Here is a 24,755-nt window from a genome sequence, read left to right on the forward strand (position 1 = left end):
AGGTTGCCACAACTCATGAAAGCCACCAGAACAGTAAGCTCTGTCATCTTCAGGTTCAGGGGTTTTTCATGGAGGAGAGTCCTCGGGAAGGATAAAATCCTTGCTACTCAAAGTGTACTTGACTGACCAGCATCACTAACATCACTCAGGAGATTGTCAGAAATGCAGAACCTTGGCTTCCACTCCAAAACTGAATCAGAATCTGCTTTTTCAAACAGAATCTCCAAGTGACTCATATGTACATTAAGTTTAAGAAACACTGGGATGAACAGATGAGAGTGTAGCTTCACCTTTGGTTTATCTGTGCTGAGCGTGATACGCTAGGGGAAACAAGGCGCAAACATCCTGCCTGTGATGTCCTTGAGATCCCAGACTACGGAGTATTCCCTTTTTAATGTATACTTTAAATCCTTTCACAAATGACTCCTTATGCCCTGCACAAACTCCTCCCTAATTCCACCCCGGACCCCAGGTGCTCTCATATCTGAACATCACAGTATCCTATGAGATAAACTATAAGCTTCCTTTTAGTTTTAAAATTATTTGATTTTATGTATCATAGCCAAACTTCCTGTGCACAGAAAAATTACCAGAAAATCAGCCCAAGCGAAATGAAATTCAGTGAGTGCCAAAAATAATCCTCAGAAGAATTCGGCAGTTAGCTACACACACGCACACACCCCATCTGCTGTTGGGTCAGCTTTAGAGGGTGCTACCGTGTCTTTCTAACTCCTAACAGACACTGTTTTGAAGCTGCTATACGTGATTGTGAATGGTTTTTGAGCTGCTTTTTACCCCCTTTTTGTGCAAAACCAAACCGAAATTCATCTAAATGAATTAAGTCACTTGAGGGAGTCTGAATGGGAGCTTGAGCGAATTTGCCTCCACATGTTAATGTGGAACCAATTTCCAAAGCGGTGGAGGAGATTCTGAGGAGTAAGGCAAGTCAGCGATAAACTGATAACGCAGATCCCTATCGGGAGCATCAGTGTTAATGGAAAAATCTGGTAACGTTAAAGACTAACGATGCTTTTTGTGATTCAGGCTTTCAACTTATACCAAGACCAGAATCTTGTCGACCTGCTGGTGGTTTTTTAAGAGTCCGTGCTTTTAAGCGCTGTTACCTACTGGGCCGACATCGGCGGTCGAAGAGGGGGAGAAAAAGCCATTTGTTCCCTGTTTAAGCTAACTGGTCCGGAGAGCTGTGAATGTGCTCCACCACTGCTGGGAGAACCGAAATTGCGGAGGCCTGAGGCGTTTCAAAATTGAACGGTTAGGGTTTTTAAGCTGCGCAGGAGAGGTGTTCGCTACGTGACAGCTGATGGTCTCCGGGCTCTGATGTCCCCCCTCCCGGTTGGCTGACCATCATTAATAGCCTCCTCGTCTCCAGGTTAGCGCCCCCGACGCCCACCCCCAGCCCTTCCCTCTCCTCGCTTTCAGGACTCCCGCGCTCCGCCCATTCCTCGCTAGTACCCCCCCCCCGCCCCCCACTTCTTCTTCTTTCCCTCCAGCCAGCCTCTCATTGCCCTTCCCTCCCCTTTCCTCCTTCTCCTCGCGCCCTTCCCTCACTCCCCTCACCCTCCAACCCAGCCCACTTCTGTTTCTCCCTTCTCGGCCCTCTCATTCGCGCTCCCACAGCAAACACCGCCTCCCCCTCTGCAGGCTAGACGCCTGGCTGGAGGCGCGCCGACAGGCTACGCGCAGGCGCACTGCGCGGCGGGCCCGCGGGCTGGCCGGGCATCCACGCAGGCGCGCGGTGCTTGGGCTTAGCTCCCCGGCGGGCAGCCGGGCGTTCTTCAGCTCCCTGAGTCAGGGCTAGGGGTCCCGCGGGTGCGGCGGCGGCGGCACCATGTTCCTCCACTCCGTCAATCTCTGGAACCTGGCGTTTTATGCCCTCATGGTCTTCATGGCGACCCTGGGGCTGTGGGACGTCTTCTTCGGCTTTGAGGAAAACAAGTGCAGTATGAGCTACATGTTTGAGTATCCGGAGTATCAGGTGAGGTTCCACCCTCCCTTCGCTGGGCGCTCCGAGGCTCGGGCCCCTCCAGTGTGTGTTTCCCCTGCGTCGGCTCCCCGCGCCTCTCCCGCCCCCTTAGCCCAGCCTTGTCCCAGCTTGCTTCGCCCCGGAAGACTCCGCAGCCCCCCGCGGCCCCTTGCTCCTGCCCTTTGTGTCCTCTCTTCACGGTGGGGTGTTTGATAGATGGTTCCCCGAGCATGCTCCCCGCCCCCCTCCAGGTTGCTCCCCGGTCCCTTCGCGGTCCCAAATCCCAAGCACAGGCTCATCAGAAGGGCTGGGCCCAACGCCCCTCATTCCCAGAGACGCAGCTCCAGTCCCTCTCCCCAAACCCAGACCCCATCCTCCCCGCCTCCCTGCCTTAACAGGTGCCCCGGGCAACTCCTTTGCTTCCCACGCGCCGAAATTCTTCCCCTCCCGCCCTGGGGTTTGCGCGTCACCTCTCGCTTTTCTGGAAAGGAACCGAGCTTCTGCAGAGCGTGTACTGGCTACACAGTTCCCAGGGTTGCCTTAGAGACTTCAGGGGTTTACGTCTGAAAGGCTAACCTGATGAGTAAATAAATGGGGAACTAGCGCAGTTCTCTCCTGTGAAGGTTTTGCGGAGCCCTCTTGTTTTGTAGGTCGTGGGTCGGTGCGTGTGCTTGCGTCCTGTGTTGATGCGTGTCGCCCCTTACCAGTTGCATACAACATCTATTTCATGGTGTTATTTTTGTTTTCTCACTGTGTTTGCAATTGAAGAGAGACCCGGCCCTTCTTTCTCTTCCTCTCTCCGCCCCCACCTCTTTCGTTCCATTTTGGATATTTTCAGTCACAGTTGCTTTAATCAGTTCAGCATAGTAGACGCTAGAATTTCATTCATGACCAGCTGTAAAAAGAGATGGTGACAGATGGCACAACCGTCCAGAGAAATTTCTTCCGAATGATTCTTTTCTTTATAACTGCATCTCCTAATTACGGAATATGTATCGTAATGATAACTCCCTACCTTAGAAGTATATGTACTATAATACATGTTGATAAAATGCATTTAAAGCCGTAGCAGATTTATTCTTTGAGGTGAAGGATGCAGATCCTGATTGTTTCCGTGTACAGGTCATTATGGAGGAGCATATTATTTGATTATCCTGCTATTATTTAGATCTTAAAACTACTTAAGGTTTAAATTGCTGAACAGCATCCTTTCCCATGGGCAAAATTCGAATTTAGATTTCATTTGTTTTGAGATCTTTACCTTGGTTTTGCATCAGTGCTTAGGAAGTGGAAGCATTTGATATCAGATGCTACTGAAGGAGCAGATTTTAACATGTTACTGTTGTCTCTTAATTTCTAAATGAATATGCTGGTTTATGTTTATCAGAGGCCACATATAGTTAAATATATGGGCTTTTAGTTTAGATTTCTTAAAAAACTGAAAATAGAGCCCTTATAATCTCCTTTCATTTTTCTATGGTTTAATAATTAGGAAACTCCCAATAGATTGAAGTAGGTCATTTTAGTTTTGTACTGCATTGAAGAGTTTGGTTAAAATAAAATCATTTTGGAACAGTACAGTACTAATTCCCATTTATTTTTAGATTACCCACAATTATTGAAACTATTTTAATATTTGCAGTAGTAGAAATCACTTAATGTTGGGAACAAAGCATATGGACCTCACAGATGTATTTCGTGCCTCATAAAATTGACTGGAAAGACACAGAAAATTAGTGTAGCTAATGCAAAAGAGCTATTTGGGTTTTTTGGTGTTGTTAGGTAGTCTTATTTAGTTATTTTTGCTGTTTTGAGGTTTTACACTTCTGTTAATAATATGTTAGCACAGTAATATTACAGTGGGAGGAGTTTTTGATACACATTTTCAGTAAATTTTTATTTTTATGATGTGAAAAGTATTTATTCACTACAGTATTTGTCTTTGACCCTTAGTCCTTTTATTGTGCACGCTAGGTTGCGTTATTTTACAAATACAGTTAAAAGCTGCCTACAGAAATGATTCATTTTGAATATAATGTGAGATTTCTGGATAATTGGGGTCAGCCTATTAAGAACCAATGGTTTGTTAAAAGTGTTCTAAACATATTTTTTATGTTGCTTTAAATTATATTTTATAGTAAGGTCTAATTGTTCACAGGTTGATATTCAGCATATGGGATGGCCTGGTTGTTGGGTTTTCTTCTCTCTCTTGATGCTTTTCTTCTTTTTTACTGCTCGTTTGCATATTCTTTAGTGGAATTTTAGAGGCACTTGAAAGGTTAGTTGAAACATGCTCAATTTTATTCTCCATTTTAAAAATAAAATGTGGGACAGGAATTTGAAACTCTGAAAAAATTGTTTTGAATTTTAAATTGTTCGAGTATCTTTATTAATCCTCTACCTTTAGTTTTCCTAGATTCACTTATTCAGAGTTAATTGAACATCTCACACACCTACCAGGCAAAATACACACTATCCTTTAAAGCTTCTTGCCTTATTATGACAGCAAGGCAGAGCTTGTATTTGGTAGCAAACAGTTCTAGGCAAATTGTAGAATTCAATAAGAAAACATCTGTGTTGTGTTTTTTCATGCAACAGTTTGGCTCTCTTTAGATATGTGACCTGACAATTGCTCTCTGAAAGGAAATGTTGATATTGGGAAATATGACTCATATATTTTGTTATTAAGTGTGATGTTTATTTAGCATATAATTTATTTAATGACTTCTCTGTGTAGATATATTCTAGATCCTGGGTATGGGTGAGAGGGAATTAGAGATGAATCAGACCTTGTGCCTTTAAATTTATGTCTTTAAAATATAATGGGGGAGACAGGAGTGAAATGGATAAGTAAAATATAATGTGTTAAATGTTATAATTTCACTGTCAGAGAGTGTGTACGAGGCTCTTCACAGAAGAGAGCAGCCGTGTTTGTCTTGGGTAGTCAAAGGCTATCAAGAAGAGGCTGTGCACTGGGCAGTGGAGGATATGTATACAGTTCACAAGGTGCAGAAACAAGAAAATTGCAGGAATAAAGAACAGCATTTGTGAAGGTGGGAAGGCACCAGGATACATGCCATAAGTAGTATTTATAGTATGTTATCATTTATGTAAAAAGGAGAAATCACCTAAAACAAATTTGCCTGTATTTGTATATATGTAAAATATTGGTATTTCTGGAAGCACAAACTGCTAACATTGGTTACCTTCTGGGTAAGGAACTGGATGGCTAATGAACCAGGGGTAGGAGAGCCTTTTCAGTATATACCCTGTTGAATCTTGAATTTTGGAACATATTAAAAAATTTAAAATGTGGCATGGGTAAATTATAAGGAAGTAGGTAAGAATAATTAGAGCCAGGTTTTAAAGGACCTCTCTCTTAAGTGTTTATCATTTGTGTATGCAGTGAGGAAACACATAAGGTGTATGTCTTAAAAGGTTATTTCTTGACAGCAGTATGGACTATGGATTGTTTAATTTTGGGGGGGTGGAGGGTTCTCATTTAAAATAATCAATATAAAATAATTTAAAATATATTGGAGTCCTGTTACTATAAATGTGTTTTTTTAAAACCCCTTGACCCTCTTCTGTATTTTTCATCTTTGTCCTTTTTGTATGCCTACATCTTTTCTGTCCTCAATCTAGTCAGTACCCTTCCTGTCTTTTCCTGCCACTCACTCCCAACTTGAATTCTGTTGGAAATGCAGCTTTGCCATTGCCTACAACTCCCACTTTTTATTTTTGTTCTACCTCTTTTTTCCACCTTTATACTTTTTTCTACTCCACATTATATGCCTTCATATTTTTAAGTGTACATTGTCTCACTATAAAATTGCCTTTATAATAGTAGATTATGAAATATATCAAGTAATATTCTTTCGCTTGTTTTTCTGTCTCCAGAGAATTAAATATTTCTTTTTCTATATATTTGATAGTTCCTGTTCTTCTGAGTTAATTTTCAAGTAGTTCAAAACTTTTTTAGTTACTGTCCTAAAGAATAGTGATCTAATACGCATGTACTGCTGTATCAAATGGTGTACTAAATTGAGAGGAGTTAAGATAACTGTTCCCTTTTTCTCTCATATTTTCTTTTTGCTTAATTTGTACCTAAAGAAACAAAATATTACATCATTTTTATTTTTGATTATTTACTATGCGTAATTAATATTGGGACTAATTTGAGTTGAAGTACATGTACACATATAAAGCAAATAGTGGGGTTGGTATTTTGAATATTTGAGGAGATAAAGTTGCTAGTATCTTAAACAATAAGGTCATAGTCTCTAAAGATGTTTTCATGGTGTTATTGGCACAGATTGTTTATGGTACTATCCTCAAAGGAATATTCAGGAATTTGCACGAATGATCAGAATTATGCTTTCTAGAACAGGGATTTTTTTCAGTAGTCATTATCCATTTACAATTTTCAAAATTCATTCAGTAGTTAAAATTTTTACCAAGCACATGTACATTACTGCTAGATCATTAAATCTATTCACGTCTACTTAAATAAAATCTACTGTTCAATGTAACTGGTTTCATTTTTAACGGTCTCCATCCCTTAGGGGGAAGAAAGGAGCAGAAGAAGAGCTTATACTTTACTCCCACTTTTATAGATGCCTACCTTTTGGGGATGACATTAAGACTTCATTTGTATTTTGCTGAAAGAAATGTTATGTGAATTACTGGCTCATTTGGTATACAGTAATATGAATTGCAGAGTAGTTTTAGTCTTGCTGATAAACCATGCACCAAGTCCATGAAAACTGAAACAGATGCTAATTCACTGGAATGTTCATGGTGAGAAGAGTGTACATGTCTCAACCAAGACATGGCTGTAAGGTTCAGATTAATTTGTTAAGCACATTGTAGGTCAAGCATATTAAGTTGAGAGGTCAGAAAGCTGCATTATAAAACAAACTTACTTTCCTTTGAATGATGTAACAGCTTGGAGTATATAGTTAGGCCTGAGTGAAAGGAGAGACATTACAAAGCAGTTTAAAATAGCAAAAAAGAATTCATTTGATAATGGAACGTTTTTATCATTTCTAAGTATAATTGATAACTGATACTAAATTAAATGCATTTTCAATTATGTTAACATGGAACTTGCTGACATAAACCAGTGTTTTTCTCTTGCCAGTAGCTATTCTGAGTAATTTGTATTTATTAGAATTTCAAATAGTCCCATTTTATGCTTTCTTGAAGACTACGTGGTTTAAAGCTCACATAATTCAAGACTGAGTCTTCATATGTGTAAACTAAAGGTAGAACTTGTGCATTAAGTGTAGTTTTAGCATCAGTAATATTTTTATATTGTACTATTTCAAATTCAGAATTGGGTACGGTGAGACTGAATTGTATTAGTAAAACTGATTAAAGTGAAGTTGCTTTTTTTTTCCTGTAGAAAATAGAACTTCCAAAGAAACTGGCAAAACGCTATCCTGCATATGAATTATATCTTTATGGAGAAGGATCCTATGCTGAAGAACACAAAGCTCTCCCTTTAACGGGTATTCCTGTTCTCTTTCTTCCCGGTAATGCTGGAAGTTATAAGCAAGGTAAGTCTCAAAAGTAAATTTTGAAAGCTGTGAAATTCAATTGAAGAATTTATTAGACATGTACTCTGTGTTAGGTATTACACTAGGCATACTGGGAGACACAAATATATGACATTTTGTCTGAGAGAAGTACATGTGAGAAGTACACAAAAAAGAATAGCTGCAAGCCACTTTGCAAAGAGTAAGTAGGAGAAGATAAGACGGAGTGGAATGATAAATAGATGATATAGGAATTCAGGAATCAGCAGAAGAAAGAGGTTTATGTTAGAAGTGGAGGGTACAGAAAACAGAACCTAAAGCATTGATTAGAGAAGTAAATCAGTGGTTTATGTTATTGCTGAACAAGAGAGGAGACTGGTTTCTTTGTGTTGGAGCTATTTAAATTAGATCTAGAAATACTGAGGGAAACACAGAAAGGTGGGGGTAGGGAAGTTATGTGTACAGATTCCAAATTGAAATATAGCAGTTATTTTTGGCCTAACAGTCAAGCAATCTAGAAGTAATTTCAGCTAAAACCTGCTCTTTTTTTGTTGTTATTAAATGGTGTATTCTTTTGTATAATGAGAATAGAATTATTTCAACATTTAGTATAATTACTTACATGTTTATCTATTTAGCTAGCAAATATTTACGGGGTACCTACCATGAGCCAGGCAGTATTCTAGATATTCTAGATATCAGTACGCCAGTAATATTAAAAGTTAGAAAGAAAAATAAACCAGAGTAAGGGATAAAGGATAAACAGGTCAGGAGGTGGCTAGTTTAGATGAAGTGGCCAGGGAAGGCCAGTATGAGGAGATGACATTTTGAGCGGAGGCTTGAATGTAGCAAGGGACTGAGGTATGTGACTATTTGGGGAAGACCCGGAGGCAGGAAAGTGCTTGGTGCGTTCAAGACCACTGAGACTAGAGAAAGTGAAAAGAGATGAGGATGGAAAAGTAGCCACAGGCTATGTCATAAAAGGTGTGGAAGAGACTTAGAATTTTGATCTAAGTGTGATGGGAAACTATTGGAGGGTTTGGGTAGGAAATGATATACTCTGATTTTTTAATTTAATCATTGTGTTTGAAATATAACACATATACAGAGAAATGCATAGAATATGGCTATTAGGTTAAAATGATTATAAAGTGAGTACCCATGGAACCAAAACCCAAGTCAAGAAGTAGAAGGTTGCCAGCACCCTGGAAGCCTCCTGTGTGCCCCTTCCTGATTAAAACTCCCTCCCTTCCTAACTTTAAGGTAGTCATTTTCTTGACTTTCTTTATAGTTTTAGCATCTAAGTATGCACCTCTAATACAGTCTACTTGTTTGGGGCTATTTTTAAACGTCGCACTATAAATATAATCACTCAGTACGCATTGTTCTGTGTCTGGCTTCTTCCACTTAACATCGGGTTTTTGTTTTTTTATCTAGTAAAAATAACTTTTACTGTTTTTTTATCATCTTAGATTTTTTTTTAAATTGAAGTATAGTTGATTTACAATGTTGTGTTAGTTTCAGTTGTACAGCAAAGTGATTCAGTTCTATCTATCTATCTATCTATATATATATATATATATATATATATATACACACACACATATATATGTATATGCACGCACATGTATATTAGTGCTTTCTAGGAATTAGGAGGAGAAGAGGAATAAGGAGTAACTGCTCATGAGTACAGGGTGATCATTCAATATCATTGAATTGTACACTTTACACAATGAGTTGTATAGTATGTGAGTTATATATGTTAAAAAAAGAAGGAGTGGCGAACAGCTATTTTGTTTGCTAAACCCAAAACCTAGAGAATACAAATGCAGGAAATGGGAATTGCATTTGAAATTAAGAGACCAGCAACTGAAAAAAAAAGTTGTATATATATGTAGACTACTTTATCAAAACCTAAAACAGTGGAAGCAGAGAGACCATTTAGGAAACTGTTAGAGTAGTTCAGGCAAGAGATGATGGTGCTTGGATTAGGAAGGTGGTGGTGGAAATGGTGAGAAGCCTTGATTGGGGATATATTTCGAAGGCAGAGCATGACAAGATTTACTAATGATTGGATGTCATGTGTAAGAAAAAGAGACAAATTATGCATGAGTATTTACACCACTGTGATGAGGTGTAATGAGCAGACGTTTCTTGTAGGAATTTTCTCATTCTTAAAATCCTGGAGTGTGACAAAATTCCTATTTCTTATTCTTCAAGGAATCCTTCCTTCCCTTTTAGCTATTGTTGCCCCTACTGCAGGGGAAGCAGGTAGAGAATGAATGAACCATTCACGTTATACTTAACTTAAAAAAAGTTACAGGATAAGACACACAATTGCTAAGTTGATTTGTTTTTCTAAATTGCTGTTGTTAAGGATGTCACCCTGAAATAGGTTGTATTCAGAATGTGGGATAAAGTTATTTGTTAAGAGACTTTGAAGTAAGAATAGATGAAACTTTAAAAATTTTTGTTTAATGTGCACTTCACCTTTTTCCTCTGCAGTTCGTTCTGTTGGCTCTATTGCACTTAGAAAAGCTGAAGACATTGACTTCAAGTACCACTTTGATTTCTTTAGTGTGAATTTCAATGAAGAACTGGTGGCGCTATATGGTGGAAGTCTTCAGAAGCAGACCAAGTTTGTGCATGAATGCATTAAAACAATTCTCAAGCTCTATAAGGTACGAGATAATCATACAAATCAATAGTGATCAACCTATTGGTTTTTTTTTTTTTTTTTTGGTTAAAGGGACTCAGCATATTTTAAATTATTTATTTGTTTGTATGGAAGTCGAAGCAAAGGTGGCACAAAGGTTTTTTTGTGTGGGACTCTGTCGTTTTGAACTCAGTGGTGGGTTTTGAAGTTCCAATTCAATTTACAAGAAATCTTTCTTGTGAATTTTGGAAAAAAATTTTTTTTACTTTATGTATAAATTAGGAGTGCAGTGCGTTTCCTAAAGCCATTAGTACGGATTTCTGCTTCTAGTTTTGGCTAAATAACTGCTACTAGAGTAGACTGCTTCCATATGTAAACAACTGTAAAACTAGCCAAGGTATCTGAAGCACATGTTTTCAGGTGTTGGACAACCAAGTGGTAAAGGATGTGATCACTGAAAGAGGGGAAACAGGTGAGGTGAGCTCTGTGAGTGCCCGGCTTTCTGCCTGGAAGCATTTTCCAGACCATGGAGTAAATTTTTAGAGGTCAAGCACAGGAAATTGATATCACTAAGCTGAAGAAGGCAGAGATTGGAATTTGGGACTACTGAAATGGCTAGATCTGTGGTCAGGTAGGAGAAAGAAGAGAACTAGGCAGAGACGGGAGCTCTAGAAATTTGACTCTTTCAGTCTTTGAGTGCTATGCTACATATGCGCAAGGCAAGAGGCTACAAGGCAATAGCATACCAAGGAGGAAGTGGTGGGGTGTGTCTACTTCAGGTGCAAGGAATAAGGGGGAATATGTGTCCCTAGAGAAATTTAAAAGAGCAGTACAACAGACTCAAATTCATCTGTGCAAGCAATTCTAAACAGCGTCAGGGATAATTCTACTACCTACTAGGATAAGTCATTTCCTCCCTTGGTATACCACTGTGCAAGTCCTGGCAAGAACAGCTCATGCGGAATGGTGCGTTGAATTGAGATTTGAGAGGCCACATGGTGCACAGGAGTTCTGACCAGCTAGTTAGAAAGACTTATCTGAACATTGGGCATTCATTTGAGACCCAAGAAAGGACACGATTTAGGAATAGAGCTACTCTAGCCCTAAAGTAAGAGCTACTCTAGGATCCACCTTAACAATGCTTCCATGTAAGCCTCAAAAACATCAAAGTTAAGGATTTAGAATAAAAGATGCAAACAACAAGGGAACAGATGAGGGAGCGCAGTAGAGACATGGAAACTATTAAAAAAAAAAAAGGACAGGGACTTCCCTGGTGGCGCAGTGGTTCGGAGTCTGCCTGCCAGTGCAGGGGACACGGGTTCAAGCCCTGGTCAGGGAAGATCCCACATGCCACGGAGCAACTAAACCCGTGTGCCACTACTACTGAAGCCCGCGCCCCTAGAGCCCATGCTCCGCAATGAGAAGCCCACGCACCACAACGAAGAGTAGCCCTGCTTGCCACAACTAGAAAAAGCCTGCGTGCAGCAACGAAGACCCAACGTGGCCATAAATAAATAAATAAATAATGAACAAAAAGGAAAAATTGAGAACTGAAACAATAAAACAGAAATGAAAAATTCAGTACATAGGCTTTAAGCAGGTTGAACACTGCAGAACAAGAGATCATTGAATTTGAAGACAGGACAGTTAAAAACTATCCAAAATATGAAGCACAGAGGATAAAAGGATGGAAAGGACAAAGCCTCAGGAACCTGTGGGACAATACTAAGTAGGCTAACACATACATAACTGGAACCCCAGAAGAAGAAGAGAGAGAAATATAAGAGGAAAAAATATTCAAGGAACTAAAGGCCCCAAATTTACAATTCTGATTAAAATTTTCAACTGACAGATCAAAAAGGTCAATGAATGTCAAGCAGGATAAACACAGAATCACACCCAAGTTTATCCTAGTCAAATTGTTCAAAACCAAAGTAAAGAGAAAAATCTTAAAAGCAGCCAGAGAAAAAAAGACTCTTTGCCTACAGGTAAAACAATAAAAATTATTGCTGGTCTCCATCAGAAATAATGAAAGCCCAAAACAATAGGACAGCATCTTAAAGGTTTTTGGAGGATGATGGGGTGGGAGGGGACTCTCAACTTAAAATTGCATATCTAGCAAAAATGAGGGCAAAATAGAGACATTGTCAGAGTAACAAAAACTGGCAGTTTTGTGATTAGTAGAAGGAAAGAGGGAAATAAAAAATTCCCGTTAGGTGAATGGCACAGTAATAATTGCTACAGACAAGATTCATCATGGGTACTAAAATCAGTAGGTGAAAGTTTGAGGAGGAAAAGGATATCCACATGGTTTCACAGTATCTTTTCTAAAATATTTATTAACTACAAAGGGAAAGAACTTCACAATAAGAAACCTGGCAGACATCATCTTAACCAAGATTAACATTACAAGTAATAAGACATATTGATATCATGAATCTCCTGACACTATAGTTTCTGTGGCATTATTGTCAAAAATGCATAACCTCATTCTAATCATGGGAAAACTTCAAACAAACTGAAATCGAGAGACATGCTATAAAATAACTAACCAGTACTCTTCAAAAGCATCAAGGTCATAAAAAATGAGGAAAGACTGAAGAACTGTCACAGATTAGAGGATACTAAGGAGAAATAACAATAAATGCAAGGTGGGATGCTGGATGGAACCCTGAAATAGAAAAAGTACATTAGTGGGAAAACTGGTGAAACTTAGGTTAGGTCTGCAGTCAATTCTGTTGCTGCACCAATGTTAATTTCTTGATTTTGATAATTGTATGGTTATATTAAATGTTAACATTGGGGGAAACTGGGTGAGAGGTATATGGGAACTCTCTGTGCTATTTTTCCAACTTCTTTCTAATTGGTTCAAAATTAAAAGGTTAAAAAGTTTATTTTCAGTAATGAATTCCTTATGAGGTTTATAATTTATTTAGAAGGAAAATATATACTAATGGTGAAGAGAATGGGAAGAGGAGTAAATAGAATTATTCCACTGCAGTAAGAAGTATAATATTAATTCATGGTAGATAAGTTAAGGCTGTATATTGTAATTTCTAGAGTAACAACAACAAAAAAGCAGATGTAGCTAAAGAGCAAATGGAGGAGAAATACAGGTATACCTCAGAGATATTGTGCGTTCGGTTCCAGACTGCTGCAATAAAGCAGATAAGACCTAAATATAAGGCCAGACACTATAAAACTCTTAGAGGAAAACATAGGAAGAACACTCTCTGACATAAATCACAGCAAGATACTTTTTGACCCACCTTCTAGAGAAATGGAAATAAAAAAAATAAACAAATGGAACTTAATGAAACTTAAAAGCTTTTGCGCAGCAAAGGAAACCATAAACAAGACAAAAAGACAACCCTCAGAATGGGAGAAGATATTTGTAAATGAAGCAACTGACAAAGGATTAATCTCCAAAATATACAAGCAGCTCATGCAGCTCAATATCAAACAAACAAACATCCCAATCCAAAAATGGGCAGAAGATCTAAATAGACATTTCTCCAAAGAAGATATACAGATTGCCAACAAACACATGAAAGGATCTCAGCATCACTAATCATTAGAGAAATGCAAATCAAAACTACAGTGAGGTATCGTCTCACACTGGTCTGAATGGCCATCATCAAAAAATCTACAAATAGTATATGCTGGAGAGGGTGTGGAGAAAAGGGAACCCTCTTGCACTGTTGGTGGGAATGTAAATTGATACAGCCACTATGGAGAACAGTGTGGAGGTTCCTTAAAAAGCTAAGAATAGAACTACCATACAACCCAGCAATCCCACTACTGGGCATATACCCTGAGAAAACCATAATTCGAAAAGAGTCATGTACCACAATGTTCATTGCAGCTCTATTTACAATAGCCAGGACATGGAAGCAACCTAGGTGTCCATCGACAGATGAATGGATAAAGAAGATGTGGCACATATATACAGTGAAATATTACTCAGCCATAAAAAGAAACGAAATTGAGTTATTTGTAGTGAGGTGGATGGACCTAGAGTCTGTCCTACAGAGTGAAGTAAGTCAGAAAGAGAAAAATGCCATATGCTAACACATATATATGGAATCTAAAAAGAAAAACGTTCTGAAGAACCTTGGAGCAGGACAGAAATAAGGATGCAGACGTAGAGAATGGACTTGAGGACACAGGGAGGGGGAAGGGTAAGCTGGGACGAAGTGAGAGAGTAGCATTGACATATATACACTACCAAGTGTAAAACAGATAGCTAGTGGGAAGCAGCTACATAGCACAGGGAGATCAGCTCAGTGCTTTGTGACCACCTAGAGGGATGGGATAAGGAGGGTGGGAGGGAGACACAAGAGGGAGGGGATAGGGGGATATATGTAAACATATAGCTGATTCACTTTGTTATACAGCAGAAACTAACACACCATTGTAAACCAATTATACTCTAATAAAGATGTTAAAAAAAAAAGCAGATATCACAATAAAGCAAGTCTCATGAATTTTTTGGTTTCCCAATGCATATAAAACTTACATTTACACTATACCATAGGCTGTTAAGTGTGCAATAGCATTATGTCTAAAAAAATGTACGTACCTCAATTTTAAAGTATTGCTAAAAAATGCTGACCATCATTTGAGCCTTCATCAAGTTGTAGTAGTAACATCAGAGATCACGGATCACACAGCTCACCATAACAAATACAGTAATAATGGAAAAGTTTGAAATATTGTGAGAATTACCAAAAATGTGACACAGAGACAAAGTGAGCAAATACTGTTAGAAAATGGCACCAATAGATTGCTCAGTGCAGAGTTGCCACAAACCTTTGATTTGTAAAAAATGCAGTATCAGTGAAGTAGAATAAAGTGAAGCACAATAAAATGAGGTATGCCTGTATTCAATCTGAAAGGAGGAAAGAACAGAAAGACAGATGAGACAAACAGAAAACAAATGGCAAAGTGATAGAGTTCAATGCAACTATATCAATAATTACATTAATTGTAGATGGATTAAACACTCCAATTAAAAGAAAGATCTTGTCAGACTGGATAAAAAAGCAAGACCCACCCAACTATATGCTAATCTGGATACTAGAAAGCAAAAGCCACTTTAAATGTCAAGATCCTGATAGATTAAAAGTAAAAGAATGGAAAAACTGTACATACAAACAGATCGTATGAAAGCTGGCATGGCTATCTTAGTGTAGATTCTAGGACAAATGATATTACAGGGATAAAGAGGGACATTTCATGATAATGAGTCATCTCATCAACAAGGCAAAAGTATCTGAAGTGAGCATGCACCTAATAACAGAGCTTCCAAATTCATGAAGCAGAATCTAACAAACTAAATGGAAAAATAGGTACAACCACATTTAGAGTTGACAATTTCAACAATCCTCTCTCAGTAATTGAGGAAATAACTAGAAAATCAGTAAAGTATAGAAGATTTGAACACTGTTAACCAACTTAACCTGTTGACATTTATAGAACACACCCAACAACTGTACAAACTGTGTTCTCTTTAAATGCATGTGGAACATTTACTAAGGTATGCCATATGCTAAGCCGTAAAACAAGTCTCAATTTCAGAGGATTGAAATCATACAGGGTTTATTTTCTGAATATAGCAGAATTAAATTAGAAATCAACAAGAAAAAGATATCTGAAAAATCCTCAAATATTTGGAAATGACTTCTAGATAACCCAGAGGTCAAACGGAAAATCACAGGTAAAATTTGAAAGTGTTTTGAATTGAATTAAAATGAAAACACATCATCAGAATATGTAAGATTAAAGTAGTAGTTAGAAGAAATATAGTTTTAAATGCTTCTATTAGGGACGTCCCTAGTGACGTGGTCGTTAAGAATCCGCATGCCAATGCAGGGACATGGGTTCGATCCCTGGTCCGGGAAGATCCCACATGCTGTGGAGAAACTAAGCCTGTGCGACACAACTACTGAGCCGGCACTCTAGAGCCCACGAGCCACAACTCCTGAGCCCGCATGCCTAGAGCCTGTGCTCCGCAGCAAGAGAAGCCACCGCAATTAGAAGCCCGCGCACTGTAACGAAGAGTAACCCCCACTTGCCACAACTAGAGAAAGCCTGCGCACAGCAGTGAAGACCCAACACAGCCAAAAACAAATAACCAAATAAATAAAATTATAAAACTAAATAAATAGAGAAGCTTCGGAGCCACGGAGGAGAGCACAGCAACAGGGGTGTGGAGGGCAAAGCGGAGAGATTCCCGCACAGAGGATCGGTGCCGACCAGCACTCACCAGCCCGAGAGGCTTGTCTGCTCACCCGCCGGGACGGGGGGTGAGCTGGGAGCTGAGGCTCGGGCTTTGGTCGGATCGCAGGGAGAGGACTGGGGTTGGCGGCGTGAACACAGCCTGAAGGGGTTAGTGCACCACAGGTAGCCGGGAGGGAGTCCGGGACAGGCTGGAGCTGCCGAAGAGGCAAGACACTTTCTTGCCTCTTTGTTTCCTGGTGCGCGAGGAGAGGGGACTAAGAGCACTGCTTAAAGGAGCTCCAGAGACGGGCGCGAGCCGTGGCTATCAGTGTGGACCCCAGAGATGGGCATGAGATGCTAAGGCTGCTGCTGCCGCCACCAAGAAGCCTGTCTGCAAGCACAGGTCACTATCGACACCTCCCCTCCCGGGAGCCTGTGCCGCCCACCACTGCCAGGGTCCCGTGATCCAGGGACAACTTCCCCAGGAGAACGCACAGCACGCCTCAGGCTGGTGCAATGTTATGCAGGTCTCTGCTGCCGCAGGCTCGCCCCGCAAACGTACCCCTCCCTCCCCCTGGCCTGAGTGAGCCAGAGCCCCCGAAGCAGCTGCTCCTTTAACCCCATCCTGTCTGAGTGAAGAACAGACGCCCTCAGACGACCTACACTCAGAGGTGGGTCCAAATCCAAAGCTGAACACTGGGAGCTGTGTGAACAAAGAAGAGAAAGGGAAATTTCTCCCAGTAGCCTCAGAAGCAGCGGATTAAAGCTCCACAATCAACTTGGTGTACCCTGCATCTGTGGAATACCTGAATAGACAACGAATCATCCCAAATTGAGGAGGTGGACTTTGGGAGCAACATATATTATTTTTTCCCCTTTTCCTCTTTTTGTGAGTGTGTATGTGTATGCTTCTATGTGAGATTTTGTCTGTATAGCTTTGCTTTCACCATTTGTCCTAGGGTGCTGTCCGTCTGTTTCCTTTTTTTTTTTTTTTAACTTTAAAAAATTTTTTTCATAATTATTTTTTATTTTTTTATTTTAATAACTTTATTTTATTCTATCTTATTTTATTTTATTTTATTTTATTTTATCCTCTTTCTTTCTTTCTATCTATTTTTTCACCCTTTTATTCTGAGCCGTGTGGATGAAAGGCTCTTGGTGCTCCAGCCAGGCATCAGGGCTGTGCCTCTGAGGTGGGAGAGCCAACTTCAGGACACTGGTCCACAAGAGACCTCCCAGCTCCACGTAATACCAAACGGCGAAAATCTCCCAGAGATCTCCATCTCAACACCAAGACCCAGCTTCACTCAACAACCAGCAAGCTACGGTGCTGGACACCCTATGCCAAACAACTAGCAAGACAGGAACACAGCCCCATCCATTAGCAGACAGGCTGCCTAAAATCATAATAACGTCACAGACACCCCAAAACACACCACCAGACGTGGACGTGCCCACCAGAAAGACAAGATCCAGCCTCATCCACCAGAACACAGGCACTAGTCCCCTCCACCAGGAAGCCTACACAACCCACTGAACCAACCTTAGCCACTGGGGACTGACACCAAAAACAACGGGAACTATGAACCTGCAGCCTGTGAAAAGGAGACCCCAAACACAGTAAGATAAGCAAAATGAGAAGACAGAAAAACGCACAGCATATGAAGGAGCAAGGTAAAAACACACCAGACCTAACAAATGAAGAGGAAATAGGCAGTCTACCTGAAAAAGAGTTCAGAATAATGATAGTAAAGATGATCTAAAATCTTGGAAATAAAATAGACAAAATGCAAGAAACATTTAACAAGGACCTAGAAGAACTAAAGAGGAAACAAGCAACGATGAACAACACAATAAATGAAATTAAAAATACTCTAGAAGGGATCAATAGCAGAATAACTGAGGCAGAAGAACGGATAAGTGACCTGGAAGATAAAATAGTGGAAATAACTACTGCAGAGCAGAATAAAGAAAGAAGAATGAAAAGAACTGAGGACAGTCTCAGAGACCTCTGGGACAACATTAAACGCACCAACATTCGAATTATAGGGGTCCCAGAAGAAGAAGAGAAAAAGAAAGGAACTGAGAAAATATTTGAAGAGATTATAGTTGAAAACTTCCCTAATATGGGAAAGGAAATAGTTAATCAAGTCCTGGAAGCACAGAGAGTCCCATACAGGATAAATCCAAGGAGAAACACACCAAGACACATATTAATCAAACTATCAAAAATTAAATATAAGGAAAACATATTAAAATCAGCAAGGGAAAAACAACAAATAACACACAAGGGAATCCCCATAAGGTTAACAGCTGATCTTTCAGCAGAAACTCTGCAAGCCAGAAGGGAGTGGCAGGACATATTTAAAGTGATGAAGGAGAAAAACATACAACCAAGATTACTCTACCCAGCAAGGATCTCATTCAGATTTGATGGAGAAATTAAAACCTTTACAGACAAGCAAATGCTGAGAGAGTTCAGCACCACCAAACCAGCTTTACAACAAATGCTAAAGGAACCTCTCTAGGCAAGAAACACAAGAGAAGGAAAACACCTACAATAACAAACCCAAAACATTTAAGAAAATGGGAATAGGAACATAAATATTGATAATTACCTTAAATGTAAATGGATTAAATGCTCCCACCAAAAGACACAGACTGGCTGAATGGATACAAAAACAAGACCCGTATATATGTGGTCTTCAAGAGACCCACTTCATACCTAGGGACACATACAGACCGAAAGTGAGGGGATGGAAAAAGATATTCCATGCAAATGGAAATCAAAAGAAAGCTGGAGTAGCAATTCTCATATTAGACAAAATAGACTTTAAAATAAAGACTATTACAAGACACCAAGAAGGACACTATATAATGATCAAGGGATCGATCCAAGAGGAAGGTATAACAATTGTAAATATTTATGCACTCAACATAGGAGCACCTCAATACATAAGGCAAATACTAACAGCCATAAAAGAGGAAATCGACAGTAACACAATCATAGTAGGGGACTTTAACACCCCAATTTCACCAATGGACAGATCATCCAAAATGAAAATAAATAAGGAAACAAGCTTTACATGATACATTAAACAAGATGAACTTAATTGATATTTATAGGACATTCCACCCCAAAACAACAGAATACACGTTTTTCTCAAGTGCTCATGGAACATTCTCCAGGATAGATCATATCTTGGGTCACAAATCAAGCCTTGGTAAATTTAAGAAAATTGAAATCGTATCAAGTATCTTTAACGACCACAATGCTATGAGACTAGATATCAATTACAGGAAAAGATCTGTAAAAAATACAAACACATGGAGGCTACACAATACACTACTTAATAACGAAGTGATCACTGAAGAAATCAAAGGGGAAATCAAAAAATACCTAGAAACAAATGACAATGGAGACACGACGACTTAAAACCTATGGGATGCAGCAAAAGCAGTTCTAAGAGGGAAGTTTATAGCAATACAATCCTACCTTAAGAAACAGGAAACATCTCAAATAAACAACCTAACCTTGCACCTAAAGCAATTAGAGAACGAACAAAAAAACCCCAAAGTTAGCAGAAGGAAAGAAATCAGAAAGATCAGATCAGAAATAAATGAAAAAGAAATGAAGGAAACGATAGCAAAGATCAATAAAACTAAAAGCTGGTTCTTTGAGAAGATAAACAAAATTGATAAACCATTAGCCAGACTCGTCAAGAAAAAAAGGGAGAAGACTCAAATCAATAGAATTAGAAATGAAAAAGGAGAAGTAACCACTGACACTGCAGAAATACAAAGGATCATGAGAGATTACTACAAGCAACTCTATGCCAATAAAGTGGACAACCTGGAAGAAATGGACAAATTCTTAGAAATGCACGAACTGCCGAGACTGAACCAGGAAGAAATAGAAAATATGAACAGACCAATCACAAGCACTGAAATTGAAACTGTGATTAAAAACCTTCCAACAAACAAAAGCCCAGGACCAGATGGCTTCACTGGCGAATTCTATCAAACATTTAGAGAAGAGCTAACACCTATCCTTCTCAAACTCTTGCAAAATATAGCAGAGGGGGGAACACTCTCAAACTCATTCTACGAGGCCACCATCACTCTGATACCAAAACCAGACAAAGATGTCACAAAGAAAGAAAACTACAGGCCAATATCACTGATGAACATAGATGCAAAAATCCTCAACAAAATACTAGCAAACAGAATCCAACAGCACATTAAAAGGATCATACACCATGATCAAGTGGGGTTTATCCCAGGAATGCAAGGATTCTTCAATATATGCAAATCAATCAATGTGATACACCATATTAACAAATTGAAGAATAAAAACCATATGATCATCTCAATAGATGCAGAGAAAACTTTCGACCAAATTCAACACCCATTTATGATAAAAGCCCTGCAGAAAATAGGCATAGCGGGAACTTTCCTCAACATAATAAAGGCCATATATGACAAACCCACAGCCAACATCGTCCTCAATGGTGAAAAACTGAAACCATTTCCACTAAGATCAGGAACAAGACAAGGTTGCCCACTCTCACCACTATTATTCAACATAGTTTTGGAAGTTTTAGCCACAGCAATCAGAGAAGAAAAAGAAATAAAAGGAATCCAAATCGGAAAAGAAGAAGTGAAGCTGTCACTGTTTGCAGATGACATGATACTATACATAGAGAATCCTAAACATGCTAACAGAAAACTACTAGAGCTAATCAATGAATTTGGTAAGTAGCAGGATACAAAATTAATGCACAGAAATCTCTTGCATTCCTATACAGTAATGATGAAAAATCTGAAAGTGAAATTAAGAAAACACTCCCATTTACCACTGCAACAAAAAGAATAAAATATCTAGGAATAAACCTACCTAAGGAGACAAAAGACCTGTATGCAGAAAATTATAAGACACTGATGAACGAAATTAAAGATGATACAAATAGATGGAGAGATATACCATGTTCTTGGATTGGAAGAATCAACATTGTGAAAATGACTCTCCAACCCAAATCAATCTACAGATTCAGTGCAATCCCTATCAAAGTACCACTGGCATTTTTCACAGAACTAGAACAAAAAATTTCACAATTTGTATGGAAACACAAAAGACCCCGAATAGCCAAAGCAATCTTGAGAACGAAAAATGGAGCTGGAGGAATCAGGCTCCCCGACTTCAGACTATACTACAAAGCTACAGTAATCAAGACAGTATGGTACTGGCACAAAAACAGAAATATAGATCAATGGAACAGGATAGAAAGCTCAGAGATAAACCCACGCACATATGGTCACCTTATCTTTGATAAAGGAGGCAAGCTTATACAGTGGAGAAAAGACAGTCCCTTCAATAAGTGGTGCTGGGAAAACTGGACAGGTACATGTAAAAGTATGAAATTAGAACACTCCCTAACACCATACACAAAAATAAAGTCAAAATGGATTAAAGACCTAAATGTAAGGCCAGACACTATGAAACTCTTAGAGGAAAACATAGGCAGAACACTGTATGACATAAATCACAGCAAGATCCTTTTTGACCCAGCTCCTAGAGAAATGGAAATAAAAACAAAAATAAACAAATGGAACCTAATGAAACTTAAAAGCTTTTGCACAGCAAAGGAAACCATAAACAAGACCACAAGACACCCTCAGAATGGGAGAAAAGATTTGCAAATGAAGCAACTGACAAAGGATTAATATCCAAAATTTACAGGCAGCTCATGCAGCTCAATAACAAAAAAACAAACAACCCAATCCAAAAATGGGCAGAAGACCTAAATAGACATTTCTCCAAAGAAGATATACAGATTGCCAACAAACACATGAAAGAATGCTCAACATCATTAATCATTAGAGAAATGCAAATCAAAACTACAATGAGATATCTTCTCACACCGGTCTGAATGGCCATCATCAAAAAATCTAGAAACAATAAATGCTGGAGAGGGTGTGGAGAAAAGGGAACACTCTTGCACTGTTGGTGGGAATGTAAATTGATACAGCCACTATGGAGAACAGTATGGAGGTTCCTTAAAAAACTAAAACTAGAACTACCATACAACCCAGCAATCCCACTACTGGGCATATACCCTGAGAAAACCATAATCCAAAGAGAGTCATGTACCAAAATGTTCATTGCAGTTCTATTTACAGTAGCCAGGACATGGAAGCAACCTATGTGTCCATCATCGGATGAATGGATAAGGAAGATGTGGCACATATATACAATGGAATATTACTCAGCCATAAAAAGCAACGAAATGGAGTTATTTGTAGTGAGGTGGATGGAGTTAGAGTCTGTCATACAGAGTGAAGTAAGTCAGAAAGAGAAAAACAAATACAGTATGCTAACACATGTATAAGGAATCTAAGGGGAAAAAAAAAGTCATGAAGAACCTAGTGGCAAGACGGGAATAAAGACACAGACCTACTAGAGAATGGACTTGAGGATATGGGGAGGGGGAAGGGTAAGCTGTGACAAAGTGAGAGAGTGGCATGGACATATATACACTACCAAACGTAAAATAGATAGCTAGTGGGAAGCAACTGCATAGCACAGGGAGATCAGCTCTGTGCTTTGTGACCACCTAGAAGGATGGGATAGGGAGGGTAGGAGGGAGGGAGATGCAAGAGGGAAGAGATATGGGAACATATGTATATGTATAACTGATTCACTTTGTTATAAAGCAGAAACTAACACACCATTGTAAAGCAATTATACTCCAATAAAGATGTTAAAAAAATAATAAAATAAAATTAGGCAACTATAAAAATAAATAAATAAATAAATAAATGCTTTTATTAGAAAAGAACAAGTTTTAAAAGCAATCATCTAACCTTCCAACTTAAGAAGCTAGAGAAAGAAGAACAAAGTAAACTCAAAATAAGTAGAAATAAGGTAACAATAAAGATGAGAATGGAAATCAGCTAAATAGAAAACAGTCAAACAGTGGAGAAAAATTGATACCAATGGCTGATTCTTTGAAAAGATGTGTAAAATTGATAAACCCATAGATAGACTGATTAAGAAAAGAAAGGAGGGGACACAAATTAACAATATCAAGACTAAAAGAGGGAACATCTCTACAGAGCCTACAGATACTAAGAAGCTATTAAAGGAATGTTATGAAAGACTTTATGCCAATAAATTTGACAACTCAGATGAAATGCACAAATCCCTTGAAACTTAAATTACAAAACAGTTACAAGAAGAAACAATGTCTGACTAGCTCTATATCTGTTTAGAATTTTTTTGAATTTGTAATTAAAAATCTTACTGCCAAGAAAAACCTAGAGCTAAATGACTTCAGTGGCGAATTCTTTCAAACATTTAAAGAGGAAATAATACCCATCTTACACAAACTCAGAAAATAAGAAGACAACAACACTTCATTTAAGAAACCAGCAAACCCTGACTATCAAAATCAGACAATGAGTGACAGTTGTTTGAAAAGAAAATAAAGACCTCATATCCCTCATAAACATAGATATAAAATTCTAAACCAAAAAAAACCACAACAGGAAAAAGGGACTTCCCTGGTGGGGAAGTGGTTAAGACTCTGCCTTCCAATGCAGGGGGCACGGGTTCACTCCCTGGTTGGGGAACTAAGATCCCGTGTGCTGCACAGTGTGGCCAAAAAAATTTTTTTTGAATTCTAAACAAAAAATTAGGCTATCAAGGGGCTTCCCTGGTGGCACAGTGGTTGAGAATCTGCCTGCCAATGCAGGGGACACGGGTTCGAGCCCTGGGCTGGGAAGATCCCACATGCCGCGGAGCAACTAGGCCCGTGAGCCACAATTACTGAGCCTGCGCGTCTGGAGCCTGTGCTCCGCAACAAGAGGCCGCGATAGTCAGAGGCCCGCGCACCACGATGAAGAGTGGCCCCCACTTGCCACAACTAGAGAAAGCCCTCGCACAGAAACGAAGACCCAACACAGCCATAAATAAATAAAATAAATAAATAAATAAATAAATAAAATAAACCCCCCCAAAAAAAGTTAAAAAAATTAGGCTATCAAATCCAGCAGTATTTTAAAGTATAATACATTATGACGAAGTAGGATTTATCCCAAGAATGCGAAGTTGGTTTATATTCAGGTATCAATCAATGTAATTCATCATAGGATCATCTAAATAGATGAAGAAAACTCATTTGACTACATTCAGCACCCATTCATAATTTAAGGAAAAAAAAAATAAAACTCAGCACAGTAGGAATGGAAGCGAACTTCCTCAAGCTGAGGAATTACAACTATCATGCATATGCATAGTATTATGGGAGGAAACAAGCTGTATTTAGTTAAGGACCATTTATGTATCGATTTT

The 24,755-nt window shown here is 39.0% G+C and overlaps 1 protein-coding gene across 1 annotated transcript in view; it reads left to right on the forward strand.

The window, feature by feature from the left end:
* Positions 1 to 1,740: 1,740 nt before the first annotated feature.
* PGAP1 (post-GPI attachment to proteins inositol deacylase 1) overlaps positions 1,741 to 24,755 on the forward strand; it is a 79,204-nt gene continuing 56,189 nt past the window's right edge. Inside the window, exons 1-3 of the mRNA XM_068544738.1 lie at positions 1,741 to 1,996; positions 7,392 to 7,545; positions 10,030 to 10,205. Coding sequence (XP_068400839.1) covers positions 1,850 to 1,996; positions 7,392 to 7,545; positions 10,030 to 10,205 — 477 coding nt within the window. The 5' untranslated portion in view covers positions 1,741 to 1,849. The remainder of the gene's footprint in view (positions 1,997 to 7,391; positions 7,546 to 10,029; positions 10,206 to 24,755) is intronic.

This window comes from Eschrichtius robustus, chromosome 5 (assembly GCF_028021215.1).
Source record: "Eschrichtius robustus isolate mEscRob2 chromosome 5, mEscRob2.pri, whole genome shotgun sequence".
NCBI classification, from domain to species: Eukaryota; Metazoa; Chordata; class Mammalia; order Artiodactyla; family Eschrichtiidae; genus Eschrichtius; species Eschrichtius robustus.